This window comes from Varanus komodoensis, unplaced genomic scaffold (assembly GCF_004798865.1).
Source record: "Varanus komodoensis strain SLA01 unplaced genomic scaffold, ASM479886v1 scaffold1, whole genome shotgun sequence".
NCBI lineage: Eukaryota > Metazoa > Chordata > Lepidosauria > Squamata > Varanidae > Varanus > Varanus komodoensis.
Genome location: NW_025335268.1, coordinates 44778770 through 44798446, shown reverse-complemented (window position 1 = coordinate 44798446; position 19677 = coordinate 44778770). Strand labels below are relative to the sequence as shown.

Below are 19677 nucleotides of genomic sequence, written 5' to 3'. Positions count from 1 at the left end.
TCACGGAGGTTTGTGTGTCTGTGGAGGATCAGGTGTGTTTGTGTGGTCAGTGGGCCTTTGAAACCCGTTGCTAAGGAGTGCACAAGGGGAAAGAGTTGTGTCTCCTTAATCATGCCCTGCTTGTGGACTTCGCAGATCAATTGGGCTGCTGGAAACAGAATGCTGGGGCTACACTGACGTTTGGATTCATCTCCTTAAAGGCTGCTGAAGATAGTGGGACTCTGGAATAAACATTCATCAAATTGAGCTACACGTTTCCTATCATGGTCCTGCACTTTAATGAATCAACACCTGTTCGGTGTATTGACCCATTAGAAATCCAAGATAAAAGCAGCTAATCTGTGTAGGTTTTATATATATATTAAAAATTAGCTATTGTGATCCACCCAGAGAGCATTTCTTTATCCACCGAATTAAAAGCACCATGCATGTTCCTCGCCTGCCTTCTCCCTGCCCACAGTCACGATCTCTTAATGACTTTTTAAAAACCGGTGTATAACTCGATGCTATTCCTGTTTCAAAGTGTGTCAAAACACACGCAGGAAAGGGAGCAAAAAGTTCTTTTTTTTTTTTTTTCCAGTTTCTGGCTTGCGCCTTCGATGGCGAAGCACCAAACCCTGAAGCCGGTGCGTTGGGTGGCACGTCGAGCCGTTCCGTTGGCGCGGTTGCGGGTGTTTGGGCTGCAGCCGCCTCCGGGGACTCTGGCGGTAGAGCTGCGGGCCCTCGGGGCACCTCCAGGCTGCGGCTTCCCCTCGCAGTCGATACTCTTTCCTAGATGCAACGCCGCCGCAGACTCGCTGCGGGGCCTTCTGGCTGGCTTCTTCAGGGCATGGTTCAAGGCGATAGCCTGCTGTTAAAATCGCCACAATGCCCTCGCGCGTTATGCTTTGGGGTGTCTTCCTTGATCGTGGATTCCCGAAACGTTACCTCCAAAGCCGCCCGCGCACACGACGAAGCGAAGTTCCCCAGAAAGGTTAACTCTTGCCGCTGCTGTCGAAGTACCTGTTTCCTGCAGCTGGCTAAAGACTTGCGGCTAGGCGAGGTTGATCAATATTTGTATTTCCTTAGAAGGACCATAGCCATGTTCATTTAATAAGAATGGATGCTGTGCCATTAGTGGATTTGCACGGGAAAGCATCGCTCTGGACGTGGGGATTCGCAGCCCGGGGTGCTGTTTTGGCTTTGTCAGAAACTGGGAGTGTGTGCTGTGAGGATGGGCGGCGGACGGATGGTTGCACGCAGGCAGGCGAGTTACTTGTTTCTTTGTGCTTAGAAGGAGAGACGAAACTTAACGCCGGCTCTTTGCTTTTTTCAGGAAAGAGTTGAAAGGCGAGAGGATTGCACCTACTCCCCCGCGACCTTTGGATCCCCCCTCCTCGCCTCCCTCCCCCTCCCCTCCCCTCCCCTCCCCCCGCTCTTTTCTTCCAGGAACAAAGGCGATCCATGATTCATGCCTGGAACCATCTCGGCGGGTCAAGAGCGGCGCGTGGCCCACGCGCTCCGCTCCGATTGTTCCCATTTCATTAAGGTAATGGGAAGCGCACGGCCACCCAGCCCCCCTCTGCGTCAGCGAGCCGAGCCGGGCGCTCTGGTGGGCGGCAGCGGCTCCCCGAGCCTGCACAGGCATCTCCCAGCGGGTCCGAGCTCCCCTCCCGCCCGCCCCTCCTGAGCGCCGTCCCGCTGGCAGGCTGGCAGAGCAGCGCGCTCGGCTCCCTGGAAAGTTGCGCTCGCCGCCGCCGCCGCCGCCGCTTCCGGCTCGAGGCTGCTCCGGCGCGGGGCCCGGCCGGATCGCAGGCAAGCGGAGGGCATCGCCGCCGCCGCCGCTCCCCCCTCCGCCTCGGCAGCAGCTGCCCCGGGAGCCGCGGGGCCGCCATGCAGCTGTGCCGGGGCCGCGCGCTGGGCATCTCGGTGGCGGTGGCGCACGGGGTCTTCTCGGGCTCTCTCAACATCCTGCTGAAGTTTCTCATCAGCCGCTACCACTTCGCCTTCCTGACGCTGCTGCAGTGCCTGACCAGCTCCACGGCGGCGCTCAGCCTGGAGGTGCTGCGGCGCCGGGGCGTCCTGGACATGCCGCCCTTCGGCTTCAGCCTGGCGCGCCTCTTCGCCGGGGTCACGGTGCTCTCCACGCTGCAGTCCAGCCTCACCCTCTGGTCGCTGCGCGGCCTCAGCCTGCCCATGTACGTGGTCTTCAAGCGCTGCCTGCCCCTCGTCACCCTGCTCATCGGCGTGCTGGTGCTCAAGAACGGCATCCCCTCCGTCGGGGTGTCGCTGGCCGTGCTCATCACCACCTGCGGGGCAGCGCTGGCAGGTGAGTGGGGAACGGGGGGCGAGGCGCGGGCCCGGGGCTCTCCGCCGCCCATGCCGCGCTTTTCACCGGCACGCTTCCGATCCCACTGCTCCACCTCGCCCCTTTTCTTGCTCCCCTCTCACCCCACATCGCCTGCTCTTTCATTCCACCCCGCCCCGCTCATCACCGCCACATTTTCTTAGCCCCCCTCCCCGCAGCACGTCGGTCCCCTTCGTATGCCCGCACAACACCCTCTGTTCCTGCACATCTCCTCCCTCTCCTCAGCAGCGTCCCTCAACTCATCAGTCCTCCCTCTTCTCAACAGCATGGCCCAATTCTGTCCCTCTCGGCATTTGTTTCCCCACATCGCCCTGTGACTCTTCTGTCATCCTCCATGTCCTCTTCTGTCCAAAGTCCCTTCTTCCATTGTTGGATCATCTCTAGAGCTTGAATTTGTTTAAATTATTCTGCACTGCTTCTCGACGCATTATCATTTTCCACCCCATCACTTCCCCTGAGCTGTTGTTCATACTATTTTAATCTTAGGTCACCTTTGAGTCAGTCTGTTCTTGTGCCCCTTCAGATTCTTTGTCCCGTTTCTGCAAATATTTGGTTGCGCATCTTCAACTGTCTGCTGGTTCCATCAGCATCGTAACCCAGGCTCAGCATTCTCCAAAAGACTTCACCGGTCTATCCCATCTCACAACTTCTTCAGCCCACATTATAACATCCGTAGCAACTCACCCACATTCTTAACTCCATCCTTCCTCCATCATCAACAGGATTTCTCTTGTTTCTTCTTGTCCAACGGCCTCTTAACCAGCCCTCCTCATTATTGCTGCTTGCCTGAGGGCTGCTTCACACATTACAAGGCATGCATGGGTGTTTTTAAAGTTGTAGAAATGGGGCAGGGAGTCCCAACCAATCTTTGATCCCCCCCTAGCAAATATACATGAGTAGTTTTACAGCAGCATACAAATCTGTGTGCTATCCTTATAAGTAAGCTTAGTAGGTGCACCAACAGTCTGCTATCAATGGAAAAATGTACAAAGATGCTCTCATCCCAATTATAACTTGGCTAAACTATTTTTTTTAAAATTAATCAACTCACTACAACCCCTTTCCTTTCTGTTTAGATTGGACCAAGCCTTGTGGAGTTCTGTGTCCTGTCATGTTCTTCTCCACCATAAGTGTCACTTCATGTGGGAAAGCACAGCATATTTCTTCCTGTGCACACTCATGAGAACCTGTCTATAGGGTACAGGGGTTGTACAACTGTGTACACAAGCAGCTTCTGAGCCTCTGTCATTACAGCAAACAATACACTCACATGTTTTCTACAAGTGGAAGTATATTTGGATCAATTTGGTTTTCCTTTATGGAGGTTATCTCTGTGTGAGAAAAATAGCATGTCTGAAGAGGCCAAGCTGGCTATTCCCAGTTGTTCTTTATCCCTCCAGCTCTATGCTGTTTGAAGCTGCCTGGCTTGTCTGATACTAATCAGCTGTTGTTAAGGATGAGAAAAACTCTTGAGAAAATCCACAATTTGGATCTACCAGGCAGTGTCGCTGTCAGTATAATCTATAATTGGGGTCTATTATCAGTGCCTTAATAGACAGGGACAAGGAATAATTGGGCTGGCAGAGTTCATCTATGCATATTTGTATGTTAAGAATTCATTCTGGATTATCATGCTCATTGCCCATTCACTGCTCTGTAGAAAGAGATGGTCAGGCTGGGGTGAATCTGAGTAAACAACCAGGATTAAAGTGTCTCAAGAATGAAGTAGGTAAACCAGTTAAATTAGACGAGTAATTAAAAGATGAAGAAGAAGAACAGGGAAAGTTGTCATTCTTTCTAGTTTGGAAATGAAATTCTTATTTAATTTGGAAGGTTATCAAAAGTTGTTGTTGTTGTTGTTGTTATTATTATTATTATTATTATTATAACATTTCTATGCCGCCCCTTGCCGAAGCCTCGGGGCGGCTTACAACACAATAAGATACATTGAAATACAATAGAACATAATAAATTACCACTAAATACAAAAATACACTGAGATACAATAATATAAAATTAAAATTAACAGTATAAAATAAGTAAAAAGAATATAGGAGGAGAAAAGAGAAGGAAGAAGAAGTTGCCCTGGCCAGATCATATATTTTAACAATTAAAATGATGTTTAAATAAAAAGGTCTTTACCTGGCGCCGAAAAACCAGTAACGACGGTGCCAGGTGGATGTTAATGCATACTAGAAACTAAATATATTATTTACAAAGAGATCTGAATATACCTTGAGGCAATGAGAGCAGTTAGCTTGTTTTATATTTGTCTGTGTATACCTATCTCTACCACTGTGTTTCTTTGTTGTTTGCTTATCTGGGGATGGATAGTTCTAATTAGGGCTATATTTCCATAGATGGATCCATCAATGGCAGCTATTGGAGACCAGATTTGGGTTACATATGGGATGATCCATTGGTATTACTTGGATGGCTCAGGCTTTGCTCAGATGATTGCCTCAGTGGACCAACAGGAACAACTTTATCCCTTGTTGCCACTTTGGCACCAACCCTGGTCTGGCATCGCCTGCTTAATAATTATAAGAAGTTGGGGACGGAGAAGCCTGCAGAGAAGCAGCCTGTGTCCCCTCCATTCCACCGTTCTGAACCAGGATCCAAGAAGAGCCCTCCTGGATCAGACCGGAGGCTGATCTAGTCTGGCAATCTGTTCCCAGAGTGGCCAGCCAGATACCTGTGGGAAGCCTGCAAGCAGGACACGAGTGCGTGAGTAGCCCCCTCCCACTCATGCTCCCTAGCAACCAGTCTTAAGAGGCACATTGCTGTCATGACTATTAGGCAGTGATAGCTCCATTCTCCATGAAGTGATCTCATCTGCTTTCAAGATGCCCAAGTTGGCAGCCATCACTGCATCTTGTACCACCTAATTCCATAGTTTGACTTTGCACTGGGTGAAGAAATTCTTCTGTCTGTCCTGAATCGCCCACCGTTCAGCACCCATGATGCTGCCTAGCTGCTCTCTCCACAACATGCATTCGTTTGTTCAAGTCTGATGCAAGTCAGTGAGATGGTGAAATTTACTAGGGGAAATTCCTAGCATCTTTTGGTGTGGATGACTGCACTTTTAAGGTGGATTTGCACGAATGCACTTGAGGACATTCGCTCTGTCTTTTCCCATATTCTTCTTATTGCTGATCTTGAAAAACAGTTCAAAAAGTCCTCTATGAACCAAAGAGGGTGAAGTCTGTTGCTCATTGTAGGTGGTACTCAATAAGTGCTCACGATCCTTTAACAAAATATCTATTTATCATAGCAGGAGTAGTTATGTTTCTCCAGATTAGTTCTGGCTTTTCCTGGGCTATGAAATCCCACAAAAATCTGCCAATCTGTTTTGACCATGGTGAAACCCACAAAACATGAACATAAATGAGGCAGACCATGACAGTGCTGTCATCATGCCACCAAACAAGCTATTGTCGAACCATGCACAGTTGGTCCTTTTGTTTCCCTGATGTGAATGCCAGCTGATATTGGAAGAACAATAACTACCCAGCTGAGTTTATTCAGCCACTTGCAATTCAAAATATTACAGACATCAACTTAATAGGAAAGCAAGGGGCAGGATTCTGTATATCTTCATTGGTACTTGCTTGCTGTAACTGAGGACATACAATGTAAATGGGAGAATCTTGGTGAAAATTTGCATTTACATTTGGGACAAATGGACCCAGATTCAAAGACCTACTCCATGCTACTGCTGGAGTTGCTCTGCAACTAATATATTGTGAGATCCAGAAGAAGAAGAATGTTCCTGCAGAACTGGGCTCTCAATCTCTCTGAAATATTTGCCAGAGGGAGAATTCCTGTGTCCTGCATTGTGACAATGATGGCACCTTTTATTTCCACTGTCTCCCTTCTTTCTGGTGACAATGAAGTGCTGTTTGATTAAATCTCTCTCTCTCTCTCTCTCATTCTCTCTCTCTCTCTCTCTCTCTCTCTCTCTCTCTCTCTCTCTCTCACACACACACACACACACACACACACACACACTTCTCTCCCTCCCTCCCTCCCTCCCTCCCTCCCTCCCTTCTGTCATGCTTCCCCATAAACTCAACACTTTGCAGTTAGGTGGAATCTGTGTTTGTTTGTTTGTCTTTCTTTATACTGGCTTCCCATTGCCCTTGATAATTCACTAAACTGGATAATAAAGGTGGAATGGAAACCACTGAGAAATAGAATAGCCGTGTCATTTCTGTCCTAAGTTAAGTGTGGTGGGGATTTTACAACTTGTTCATAAGCTGGCAACCTTTCTCTTTCCAGAACTTGATGCTCAGTGCAGCAGATGGATGACTTTTGATTCCCCCAAAAGAGTTTGGTACTGTCAATATGCTTGGATGAGAGTAAAAATTTCTCTAGGAACTATTGAGTGTGATCTAAACTGAGTTTTAAACAAACAAACAAATTCAGCTAGTAAAGAACCTTATTAATAAACTCATATATATAAACTTGATTTCAGATCCTAACATGACTTTTGAATTTGTGAAAAACAGCTAATTTTTCTAGAAAACAACTGAGTCTTAAACTGGATCACTTGCTAAATCCAGCAAACTGGCCAGGTTCTCATTATCAACCATGATCAATTCACCTAATGATCGTGGGACATCAACAACAATATAATTATATAACTGCTTGAAAAAGGTGATGACACTTACTAATTATGGAAGGATACTTTAAGTATAAATACAGAGTTAGCTGTGCATATAAATGCACAAATCAAAACTGCTCCCATGAAGCAGTTCTGCTCTGACTGAATCCTTACTGGATTTAGGAAGATGTAGAATCACAATATAGTTCTGACAGAGGTCCAATGTGATTCTTATTTGACTTTTCTTTCATCATACAATGTTTAATCATGGATCATCAATATCCAGTTTTGTTCCATTTACTGAGCTTCCAGTTAGTTAGAATATATATTCAAATCCAGTAAAGAGGGCAGGAATTCAGCTTTTTCCTTTGAAGAAGTTCACAGGGGATAGTATAGAGTAGTCTTCCATCCAAGCCATACTAAGATAGGACAAAGAGGAAGACTCCAACAGCAGCTGGCTGCTAGACCTATTTATATTGCAATAGCAGAAACCAATGCTTGTGCCATGTCAGTAAGACACCCATGGCACCAGAAAGCACTATTGACATTGCACAAATGTTGGTTTCTGTGTTGCACAAACACAACACAGGTAGCACTAGCAGCCAGACCCATTTGGATCCATCCCGGTATTTTGAAACCCTGACAAAAACTCTTTTAAGGAACATAAGAATGCCTGGATCCAAACTGGCTTTCTGGATCAATCCTGAATCAAACTAGTCCAGCATTCCCTCCAGCAGTGGCAACTCATCTGCCTCTTGAGGTATGCAAGGGGTGGCAAAGGACAAGAGCTATTCATTTTGGTTTGCTTCAAGTTCCCTTTGCCTCTCATTGACTAAATGCCCTGATAAACTTGTCCTCTGTTAACATAACTAATGCAAGAACAGCAGCTAACCAGTAAATGTAAATGCCTGTTTCTTTCTTTCTTCTTCTTCTTCTTCTTTTTCAACATTGGCAGGTGCAGGTGACCTGACAGGTGATCCCTTTGGCTATGTGACTGGTGTGCTGGCTGTGTTGGTGCATGCAGCGTACTTGGTCCTTATTCAAAAGACAAGTGCAGATAGTGACTACGGGCCCCTGACTGCCCAGTATGTTATTGCGGTCTCAGCCACACCCTTTCTCATTATCTGCTCCTTTGCCAGCATGGATACCATCAATATGTGGCATTTCCCAGGATGGAAAGATCCCACCATGACCTGCATCTTTATTGCATGTGTCTTGATTGGCTGCGCCATGAATTTTACCACCCTTCACTGCACCTACATCAACTCAGCTGTAACCACCAGTTTTGTCGGGGTGGTGAAGAGCATTGCAACCATCACCGTGGGCATGGTGGCTTTCAGTGACGTAGAACCCACAAAACTCTTTATAGCGGGTGTAGTGGTCAATACTGTGGGCTCTGTCATTTACTGTGTGGCCAAGTACATCGAAACCAGAAAGCAGAGTAATTATGAAGACCTGGAGAAGGAGAATCAAGAGAAGAAAGAATGTGATGGAAGCCAGCCACCATTCATAATGGAGCAGATGTCCGAGGAGGCAGAGCCCATGGATACTGCAACAGAGGAGACAGCAAATGGAAGCAGCCAGAAAAGGATGGAGGAGGAGGAGGACAGCATTATGGGAGAAGCAAAGACACCTGTCATCCCTAAAGGTGGCAGCACTGAAGGACTTACCAAAAGCTCATTAAAAGATGCCTATCTTGGAGTATGGAGATTGGTTAGGGGGGCTAATTATGTAAAGAAAGATTATCTTGTGGAGAATGAGGAACTGCCAAGTCCTTGAGGAGTAATTTCTTAGTAAATAATAGTAATCAAGGATGCATGTATTGCATTCCTTATGGCAAGAGTACAGATGGACGGATGCTTTCATATGTTCACAGACAAATCTTAATTGGTTATTAGGGAGATTTTACCTCATTCTGATGGAACAAAAGCATGTGGTTCATGCTCAGAGTCAGCAAAATTCCATTTTTTTCCATGTGCTCACCTCTGAATTTCATATTGGAATCAGGCCTGGACTAGCAAAACTAGGCACCCCAGCAAAATGTTTCATTTTTTTATTCACAGAAGCCCTCTGGTTTGGACTAGTTAGTGTGTTCTTCATGATTACTCCCTGAAGTACCAATGGGATTGCTTATAGCTGTTAAAAACATGATACCCATGAGCAAAAGCTATACACATTTGTTGCGCTTCATGGTTTCCGTGCATCACATATATGGGCTCTGTGCCTGCGCAGAACCTATTGTTGGGAAGCTACTACAGGTAAGCATTCATGTGGGTGAGAGCCCTTCCTCTTCCTGTTCCAAGGAAATGTGTGGAGAGGCTCCCAGTCATCCCCTGAATTCCCTTTCAACTGCCATCATGTCTAGTTCAGGAATTGTTTGCTCTATTCCACTTAAGCAGATAGTGTTCTTTTCCCTCTGCCCCCTGCCTAAAACAAACCTCTCTCTCCTCTCTTCGACACTCCGTTTTTCACTCTTTATTTTAAAAAAACTACAAAAATATATATTTTCTACCCCCTCTTCTACCCACCATTCCCTGTTCCCAAGTTGCCTGTGCCTCTCTCTACCTTTCTATCCTTCTTTTTCCTGCTTTTCCCAATTTCTACAATGGTGTCTTCAGTGGCTTTTAGGAGTTGTAAGCTATCTCCTCACAGCAAACTATCTCCACCTGACAGCCATTCCCTCTGCCTCCTGTCATCTGCCTCCACCCAGCAATTGAGGAAGCGTCAGTCTTTGCACACCCCCTGGCATGCAGGTTCCTGAGGGGACTTCATAACCTCACCCCATTTGCCCAGCCTGTTGGCAGCACTACACACCTTCACCAAAACACCCTTTGAACCCCTGGCCGCAAAGGATATGCACTGTCTATCTGGGAAGGCAGACTTCCTAGTGGCCATCACATTGACTTGTCATGCCAGCAAGCTCTGCACCCTCTGAGTGGACCTGCCCTACCTGACCTTCCATAGGGACAAGGATGTCCTTCACCTGGACCCAGCCTTCCTACCCAAGGTCACCTTGTCATTCCACCTCAGCCAAGACGTTGTCCTCCCCACCTTCTTCACATCTCCATCTACCCCATTCCTGCTCAACATCAAGAGGGCCCTCACCTTCCACAACCAAGCCATTCTGCCACTTGTTCTAGCTGTGTGTCTGCTACAGTGGCCAGAGAAAAGGAAATCTTCTATCCTTGCAGAGACTGTCCAATTCGGTCTCCAACACCATCTGCCTCGCATACAAGATGGCAGACCTTCAACTAACTACATGATCGTGTGCCGACTGCACGTGTGCACTGGCCATGTTCATGTACATCCTTGTCAGGATCCCCCTGCAGGACATCTGTAGAACTGTCACATGGTCCACACCCGCAAAATTTGTCCGACACTACTGACTGGATGCCCATGTGAGGGCAGACTGCTCCTTTGACAGAGCCGTCCTCTTCCTCTTGCACAGAGATGGCAGCGTCCCACTGTCCTTCACAGGGTAAGCCAGCTAGTCATTCTTATGTGTGATGCACAGAGACCTTGAAGAAGAAAAACAGGTTGCTTACTGTCGTTCTTCTAGTGGTCATCTGTGCCTTCACACAACCCACCCTGCAGCCCCACTTGCTGTCACCCCTTCAGCTCTTGCCCCCTCAGTCGCAAGGCTTCTTGGGACCTGACTGGCTCACTGATTTCTCTCCCCTCAGTCCAGGGGCCCATGGTGGTCTCCACAGGAACTGAGGAGATGGGCAGGAGCCTGTCCCACACTGCCTGGGGACAGGAAGGGGTGGGGCTCCCACACACATGACTGCTTAGCTATTGAAGCTTCCCGACAATAGGCACTGTGCAGGCACAATGCCCATATGTGTGAATGCAGAGATGGCCACTCCAAAGGTGAGAGTTACAGGTAAGCAACCTGCCTTTCCTACGGCTACTCAAAAGGAGGTATCATTGAATTCCCTGTGGTTTGAAGATGAAACCCATGGGAAGTGCAGAAACTGTAAGCGAGCTTTCCCCTGGCTGGTGCATACAATCTTCTGATGGTTGTCTGTACCCTTCCAGTCCCATGCAAATGTGGGCAATCCTTGCAGTGAGACAAAGAAGCAAACAGCTGCCAGATGATAAGATCCTGGTGATAGCTGCACTGTCCTGCTTTCTATCTGACGATCCAGTCTTTGTTGACAAGGTGAGAGAGGCATGGGAGTCAGGTTTAGCTGTTTATATTCCAGCTTGCCTTGGCACCTCCTCAACTTATTTGTTTTTATTTAATATTTATGCTATCAGACATACATCTATTGGTGTGCTTTCTGTCAAGTTTAGAAGTCCTGAACTATTTTTGGAAACAGACGTGACATGCAGGATTATCAGAACAACTCCAGAGCATGGGAAAAGACCTGCTGGATCAGGCCAATGGTCCATGTAGACTGGCAGGCTGCTTCCCTGGTGGGCCGCCAAAATGTTTCCTGGAATTCCACAAGCAGAACTTAAAGGCAAGAGGTCTTCTTCTGGCTGCTGCTCAGCCCCTTACATGCAGGGTTACACTGCTTCTGAACATGTGCCCAGGGACACAACTGTCCTCCGTGACTCTGTCCAACCGATCGCCTCCTTAAAGGCATCTAAGCTAGTAGGCAGGAGTGCAGCTAAGCCCCAGTTTTATTTCCCAGAGCCTTGTGTGTTCATTAACGCCAACTGAAAGATCTTTTCCCGCTTAATGCCAGATTGCAGCTGGACAGGGAAGGCTTAGCAAAACACCCTTCAAAAAACCTTCTGCGTGGTGACAAAGGTTAGAAAAGTAAATTTATGATGGTTTGGGATGATCTGGAGCAAGAAGGAAATTCCATGAACAATTCATTTTATTTGAGTCGATTTCACTGATAATTGGGATGCTTGGCCTTTTGTGACTTAAAGTTCAGTGAATCATCAGAATAATTTCTAAATTTGTATATCACTATCTAAATTAGCATAGGCAGGTTATATGCAGATTTGTCACCTATGCCGCTGCACCCAAATTACACATTTTGTGGCAGTGGATTCTATATATTAATTATGCATTTTGTGAAGAAGTGTGTCATTTCATAGGCATGAGAAGAAATGGAGAGAAGGCAGTACTTTAATGTAAGGGAAAGTCTGTGGAAAGTAGTTGCTGAGAATCCAGATATGTTCAGAAGACCCAACCAAATTATACATCAGGTTAGCTCACCAATTTTAGTCTTGATAGTCTCTAACAAGCTTAAATTCCTTTTATCCATCCTTTGGGTGCTATTCAGAAGGCAGTTTGGATGCAGAAAATGTTGCATACTGCCAAAGCTACAATGTATATGAACATTAGAAACAACCCTTATACTGAGGCAACTCTTTCCCTCTTCCTCACAGAGTGTAGCCTAGATAAGAGATGAGGAATATGTGGTCCTCTGGATGTTGTCAGATTGTATCTCTCTTTATCCCTCACCATTAGCTGTGCTGGCTTAGATAAGGCAGTCACATGCCCTGCTTTGCAGAGGAGAATCTTCTCAGTGAAGGGCTGTCCAGTCCAAATGAAAGAATCTCAAGGAGGGAGAACCAGGTCTTGAAGTTGCCTGGTCAAGCTTGTCAAAACCTGGACATTCACCTGAGCAGCACAGCTCACAGTATCTCCCATCATGGTAAGATCTATTCTATTTCTACTGGAAAAGCTCTCATTATTTTGAAATGAGACGGTTTGGATATAAATTAGCATACCCATGCCTTCTTTTGTCCTCCTGTTTGGTAATGCATTTCCTCCTTTTGCTCTGTCTTCTAAGGTCTCATGGGAGCTGCAGGACCAGGTGTTTCCCACCCCTGCCTTTGGTGTCTAGCATCTCATGAAGGGCTGATTTAAACCAGTCCTAGCTATATTTCTGCAGTAAATATTAAGTGATAAAGTGAGCACAAGGATGCAGAAACCCACAAGAAATTCATCACCTGGTGGGCTCCCATTGCCTAGCCCCACCAAACCAACAGGGAACCTCTTGTTATGTGTGGAGGGAACCTCTAGGTTAGAGATGTTGGAGAAATTTGACAAGGATTCAAATTAGTTTGGATTTCTATGCATCTGGCCTGCAGATTTGGATTTCTGTTAATCTGATCTGCAACAGACTACCTATTCCAAAAGTCTTGCAGTGGTTTTTCATTTGGGGCAGGGGAGAATGTAACATCAGTGCTAACTTGTATGTATTAATGCACAGTATGTCCAAATTCAGATTAGTGCTAATGCACACTTATGCTGATGTACTAATGTTCAAATAGAACAAATTTCTAGTTTAGAAAAATCTAATTCCGTCAATGAAAAGATGACATAATGAAAGATGCCTAGCAATTTGTGAAACTGGATTTAACAAAATCCACAGATCCCTACATGAGTTCTTTAAAATTCCAGTATATTTGCCTCTGTTGTTCTTTTTCTTCAGGGATGCTCTTCTCTTGTACATCAATTTTCACTTGGTATCTATGGACAGTTACAATTACAAGAGAGCCTGCAAGGAGGCATAACTTTCCAAAATTTGCTGAGCTTTAAATAAATACCGTTTCCTAGGTGTACCTGGCATTCACTCCCTTCTTTTCCTTCTGGTGGTTGTTTTCGCATTTTTCATTCCTCCACTAAACCACACACATACTCCTGTTTTCCCCTTAAGTCCAGTCAGTTGCGAGCCAGTCTTATTTTCATGTTTGCTGCACCTTTACTGAGGAACCATGTTTGCAGGCCCCGGAGAAAGCAGTCAGAACTGGAATTGGGACAATTTGGTAAGATTTCCATCTGTTTGAATGAGTGAAAGATGCGCCACTTAAATATTGAGCCAGGCGCAAATTACTGATATGTCTACTAGACAGGATGAAAAGAGACTTAAAAAACAACATGAGCTCAGACTAATAGCCTTCTTTAAAAAAATACAAGTGGCCTAATTCCCCTTTGAACTTGTGAACACTACTTCTGTGATGTGTGGTTATTAATGTGGAACAAAAAGCTGAAAAGATATATTTGTAATTCAAATGCGCCTTGTGGACTATACAGATTTAAGAAAAAAACACATACATTTTCATTGTAAGAATGTTAAGCTTTCTTAAGTCTCAGGTATAAAAATGTCCTAAGCCTAATTTGTATGCTTCTTTGTGGTTGGATATTGCAAGGAGAGGAGAATGATAAAGCAGGGAATTGGGGCCAGAGAATTTAGCTGCCTCTACCCAATCTGCCTGAATGAGACTCCCCTTTTCCTTAAGATGCCACTGAGAACAAGCCAAGGTGTTGAGAATGTCTGTAGGCACAATCTGCCCTTCTCTTGTATTTTGGTGCCTCTGAAGCCTTACAAAAATGGAGCAAGTGGCATTCACATGACATCCGTGCCTGGTAGATTTTTAAAACTGTTACACAGTTGCAGGCATGAAGGCATGAAAAATGATTGTGTCGTGGAACATGTTGTGGTTGAATGTAATGCTGAACTGAAATCAAGAGATTTCAGCTGGGGCATTAGAGGAAGGTTAGGAGACTACAGAAGACACAGGATATTTCATGCTGGTCTCTGCAATCTCCTCTCCCTTTCACCTAGAATGGGATGCTGTATGGTGACCCTTCCCCTCCTGGAGTCTGCCAGATGAACTAGACTAGCATTGCTATCATCCCCAGCCCACAGGCAATTGGCTTACAGGCTGGGGAGGGAAGGAGTTGTACTCTGTCATCTCTAGAAAGAGCCAGAGCTGGATAAAGCTACACAATATTATATTAATATTGTGGTAGGCCACAGTTCGTTAGCAGAGTGCATTTTTGAATGCAGAAGGTTTCAGATTCTGTCTCTATTGGCGGAGTTAATGTTCAGCACCATGGAGAGCTCCTAAAACCCAGAATGGCCGCACCACCCCATTCATGTTGAAGCCAGCAGTTTCCACAGCTGGCACCTCCAGTTTTGTTTTGTTATGTTTTAATCTATTCTTGCAAAGCTGGAAAAGACAAGTCTGAAGTTGGAAGAGCCACTGGCTTTCTAATGCTGTTTTGGGAGACCTTGTGGTTTCTCAGTTTCCCTATCAGGTTTTCCTCAATAAGAAGATCAATGACATGGAAAGAGAACTTAAGCAGGAAGCTGGACAAAGAATTCAAAGAAGAACAAAGAAAACTTATGCCTCTGCCCAGGTATAACTAAGTTCAGTGCTACTTAGAGCACAATCCAGTTGAGATGCCAGTAAATCTCTGAACTCAGAGGCATTCTTCATCTGCACCACTCATCTCACACTGCATTCCTGTCCTCTAGTCGGGGCATTAGAGGAAAGTTAGGAGGCTACAGAAGACACAGAATATCTCATGCTGGTCTCTGCAATCTCCTTCTCTCCCTTTCCCTTAGAATGCCCCTTTAAAACCTCTCTGAGGTTGAGTTCCTGGCCTTGCAGAGGTAGCCAGAGTGATTCTTTCCATGCCAGTTGGGAAAGATCAGAATGCAACTTCCCATCTCTGAGGCTGGAGCTCTGTCTATGCCTTTGGGTCTGGGGGTATCAAGTATCCCATGGCCCCCAGGTGCAGTTCAGGGGCATCAGTTCATTTCATGTGTGACTAAACTATATAGTGATACCACATGCATTAATAAACATGAGTGGTGGGCCAGCTTCCCTGAAAGAAAACTACCATCACCATCACCAACCCTGCCAAGACATGCACAGCCATAGGAGAGTGTTGAATGTGTCAACAGTGACATTCAGACTCTGTGCACTACACAAGCCCTAGGCAATTTCCCAGGGTTCTCTTCAAGATGCGAGGGATCCATAGTCAGCAGGCCTGTGGACCACCATGGTGATGTGGAAAGGATTTCCTGAGCCGGATGATTTGAGCCACTGCCGTGGCCTGTGCTGGGCAATATGAGTTAATGGTTTGATTTGATAGATTGTCACTTCCTATGTTTCTAGACTTGTATTCTATGAAAGTTCTTGCTTTATCATTAGTTAAATATGTTTTTATTTTTGTATTTATTTAACAGATCACCTGTTTTGCTCAAACTATTATCTGTAGGTGGGTGTGGTTGAGCAAATTAGAAGGCTTCCTGCTAATCTGTAATTTGTGTTGGCCAATGTACACAATGGTAGTTCCAGGTCATTTCCTGACTGTGTTCAGCATACCATGCAGCACTATCTTGTACCAACCTGTGATCAAGATTCGTTAACTGGATGACACAGTAGTATGTGCTAAGAATTGCTAGCGATCTGCCTGTATGTTATGGTGCTTTTTCCACATGCTTGGTGGGAAAGTTCCAGGATGCGCTTCTTAAGTGCTAGTAGTAACACACCGTAATGCTAACAGTACTGGATTTATACAAATGTGCTGAGGAAACTTTTGTACAATATATATGTAACTCTGTGCGCGTGTATAATTATGCTCTATCTCTGTTCATTGCTTAACATGAGTGTTTAAGAATTCCCTGCTTTAAAAAATGGGAATTTGGTAAAAGCCGCCTGGTTTTCCCCCGGTGAAGTAGATGGTTGTAAAGGGAAATAATAAAACAATTGCCTCGTGCTGAGGCATTTTACTTTCATAAATATATGACTTTGATTAATCTGGAGAGTGAGGCATAGTAATAAAAGGTGTTGCTTTGCAGAAGTCTGGCGTAGCTTTTGTTGTACGTGAGGTGAAAGAGGTCAGAAAGAAAGCTAAAGGTTTAGTTATACTAGTCGTGTGTGAGTGTGTGTATGTGTGAAAGCAAATGCATGTATATATGTACATTTGGGGGCATTTTTCACAATTGCAAATATCTAGCAAACTTGGTGTATCGTGCAAGCCCAACTGGATACAGACGTCTGTTTCCATTGGCTTCATGCTGCTTATGTAAGCCTATGCAACTGGTTGGATACATCTTCTGGTGTGAATGGGAACATACCTTGTTGTTCACAACCAGCTGCACATAATTTGGAGCTGGATGGAGCCCACATCTGTAAATGTTTGACATGATCAATTTTGTGGTAATTACAGGAAGGGAAGGGAAGGGAAAATGTTCCAGACTCCTTAAGTGCTTTAAGAGATTTTAAGAGGTGTCTGGAAGCAGAGGATCACTTTGCAGAAAAAGAAGAAGTGCAGCAGCCTCTTACATCTGTCACTATTACTTAGTCACCATCTTGGTGTGCACTTGCTATGTGCTTACAGAACGTGCTTGGCCTGCAACTGGCCTCTGCCTTGGCTGATCGCAATCATGTGAAAATGTGTTGCTTTGTTCATATTCCAGGCAGTATTTCCTTGGAACAATTTTGCCCAGTGCTGTTGTTTGGCAGAAGAAATGTCAATCAGCCACAATTGAGACATTCATTTCTATTAATAAATGTGGCTAAAGATCACAGTGCTTGGTGCAGCTTTCCCACTCTTCAATATGTATCAAACAGTTAATGCAGCTCTCCTCTGTAACATGAATAGGGATTGCCAGCTATAGCTTTAGACTAAAGACATAGATGGGCAATTTAATGTGAGACTATTAGATGCATGTACCATATTTGGTCTGGTAGTTATTATAGGAATTTGAGCATCCCTCTTAATTTGTAATGTCTACACAAAAAAATCCATAAAGGACAGTGGAGAGAAAGAGAAATTCTCCTCCTGCTTCAATAATAAATGAGTAGTTGTGGTGCACAATGGCATTCTTCAAAATAAACATTCATTTCTGTGTCAATATTCTATTGAGCGGCACCTGCTGTAGCTCCACAGAGCAGGCCATTAACAGAATCCAGGCAAGGAAACTGGGCTTGCAATCACTTAGTGTTTTAAAAGACACTTTCCAAAAGGCATACAGATGTCCACATGTCTCTGGCTAAGTATCTAGCAACCATTGTAGGGCCATCATTTTGGAGGGAGAGAGACAAATGAAATAAGTACAGTAATTTTGTCTGTGAAAAGAATGGCCATTATTGCAAGCTCGATTGTCACAATCCAACACTGAATTATACCCACAATCCAGCAGAATTGAACATCCCTAACCCAATTGAAACCCAACTGGATGGGTTTGCGGCTAGTGCCTGGATTCCTTTTTCCTCGTCCCACTTTCTACCAGAAGGAAAAAATATATACATTTAAAGGAAGGAAACAAAACATCCTAAGATATCTATAACTTTATGATGGCATTGTACCCTTTCCATGGCCATCTTTCTAGCACACCTGCGGGCCTCAATCACCACTCGCCACATGCCGTGCCCCAGCTTCTCAGTCTCCAGCCTTCCATCTTTCACCACCTGTGGCTGCTGTTGCCACCTATAGTGGCTGATCGTCACTTCAGATCAGGGAGGAGGAGACAGCTGCCTTTGAAATCCCCTCGTGCTATTTTTCTGACTGTAATGAACAAACACAGCTGGGATGAACTTCACTGCCTCTCCTTGTTTTGGAAAGCCAGGATGAGGCCACCTGGACAGACCATGGTATGAGGGTAGTGGAAGCTAAACGCAGGTGTGCATTGCCCTGTGACAGCATGAATCCTGGTCCAATATGGTCCCTTACTATCTAAGTCCTACAGGTAACTGGTTATGGTGCAACCTTCTTCAACCTAGTACCTTTCAGATTGGTTGGATCATACTTCCCATAATTACTGCCCAGCAGGTCCCATAGATACTGTCCGAGGATGCTGGGAATTGTTGTCCATGTGGAAGACAACCTGAAGCCTAGTTAAAGCAATGCTGGGTTTGTTCCTATCACCACTAAATTTAGGATTTGGTCATGTAGAATGTACAACAGTGAACATTTTAGCACTTCCATCCAAAGTTTTTATAGCCATCTAGTTGTGCTCTTTTGCTGCTGCCTCTGGTTTTGACCATAAGCCAAAACAAGGGCAGTGGAGGAAAAAGATTCAGCAGAACCCACCAAGCAGCTGGCATGTTTGTGCTGGGTGGCTTCACTGGAGGCCACGTGAAAGCTGTTTATTCAGAGCTGTCATGCTGGTGCCCTGTTTCCCTTTGACTCTCTGGAAGGATGCTAGGAGGAAATGGGATGGGGTCCATGAGAGTCCATGAGACGCATCCACATGCACACAGTTCTCACTGGTAGATTCACCCTCCCCTTCTCCAAATTGCCTCCCATACTGGCTTTAGACTTAGGGAAGCTTCTTCTACTGAAATCAATGGAAGGCCGTTTTCAAGCCTATTTGTTGTGGGAGAGCAAGGATGGGGAATTGCAGGAAGCTGACACCCCACTTATCAGATGTGACCCCTGCCAAACTGACTGAAATCAGACTTGCGGGGTGCACTTCACTGGCCTCAGGTCCTTCTCCCAACCGTAATTGCAGCATATCGCAGTGAGGTTGGGGAATCTTCATGGGTAGCTGGGGTGCGAGATACCATTGTAAGTTACATGTGAGAATGTCCATCAAGTGCATGTATCAATATGTGGGAATGGGAGTGGCTGTGTGTTATGTGTGAGAAAGTATGTGTGTGTGTTTGTGTTATGTGTGGGTGTGTATGATTGCACATGGATGGGGATATTTGGATGACCATGAAAGTGAGTGGCCCCATCCTCTTCAGCTTTGACTCTGCCCACTGTTTGCCTTATCCTCTTCTAGTATGAACCCCCTGGAAGCTTTCCTGGAAGGGGATGTGGCCCTGAAATACTCCCCCACTCTATTAAGATATCCACCCAAGCTTAGAGGAACAATAAATGGTAATACAAATGATGAGACCCTGCAAACCCTGAGGCTAAAAATAGGCTGTTATAAAAAGCCGCTGCAGTAGAAGGGAAGCCTGAGAGTTTTTCTATAAACTATGCTGGGTAGTATCTTCCAGTTGTTTCAAA

General features: G+C 45.5%; 1 protein-coding gene across 1 annotated transcript; it reads left to right on the top strand.

The window, feature by feature from the left end:
- The first annotated feature begins 1872 nt into the window (after positions 1-1872).
- Positions 1873-9296, top strand: SLC35D3 (solute carrier family 35 member D3). The gene is made up of 2 exons (XM_044448991.1): positions 1873-2308; positions 7909-9296. The coding sequence occupies exons 1-2, from the start codon at positions 1873-1875 to the stop codon at positions 8730-8732; spliced, it is 1260 nt and encodes a 419-aa protein (XP_044304926.1). The 3' UTR covers positions 8733-9296.
- The last annotated feature ends 10381 nt before the right edge of the window (positions 9297-19677 follow it).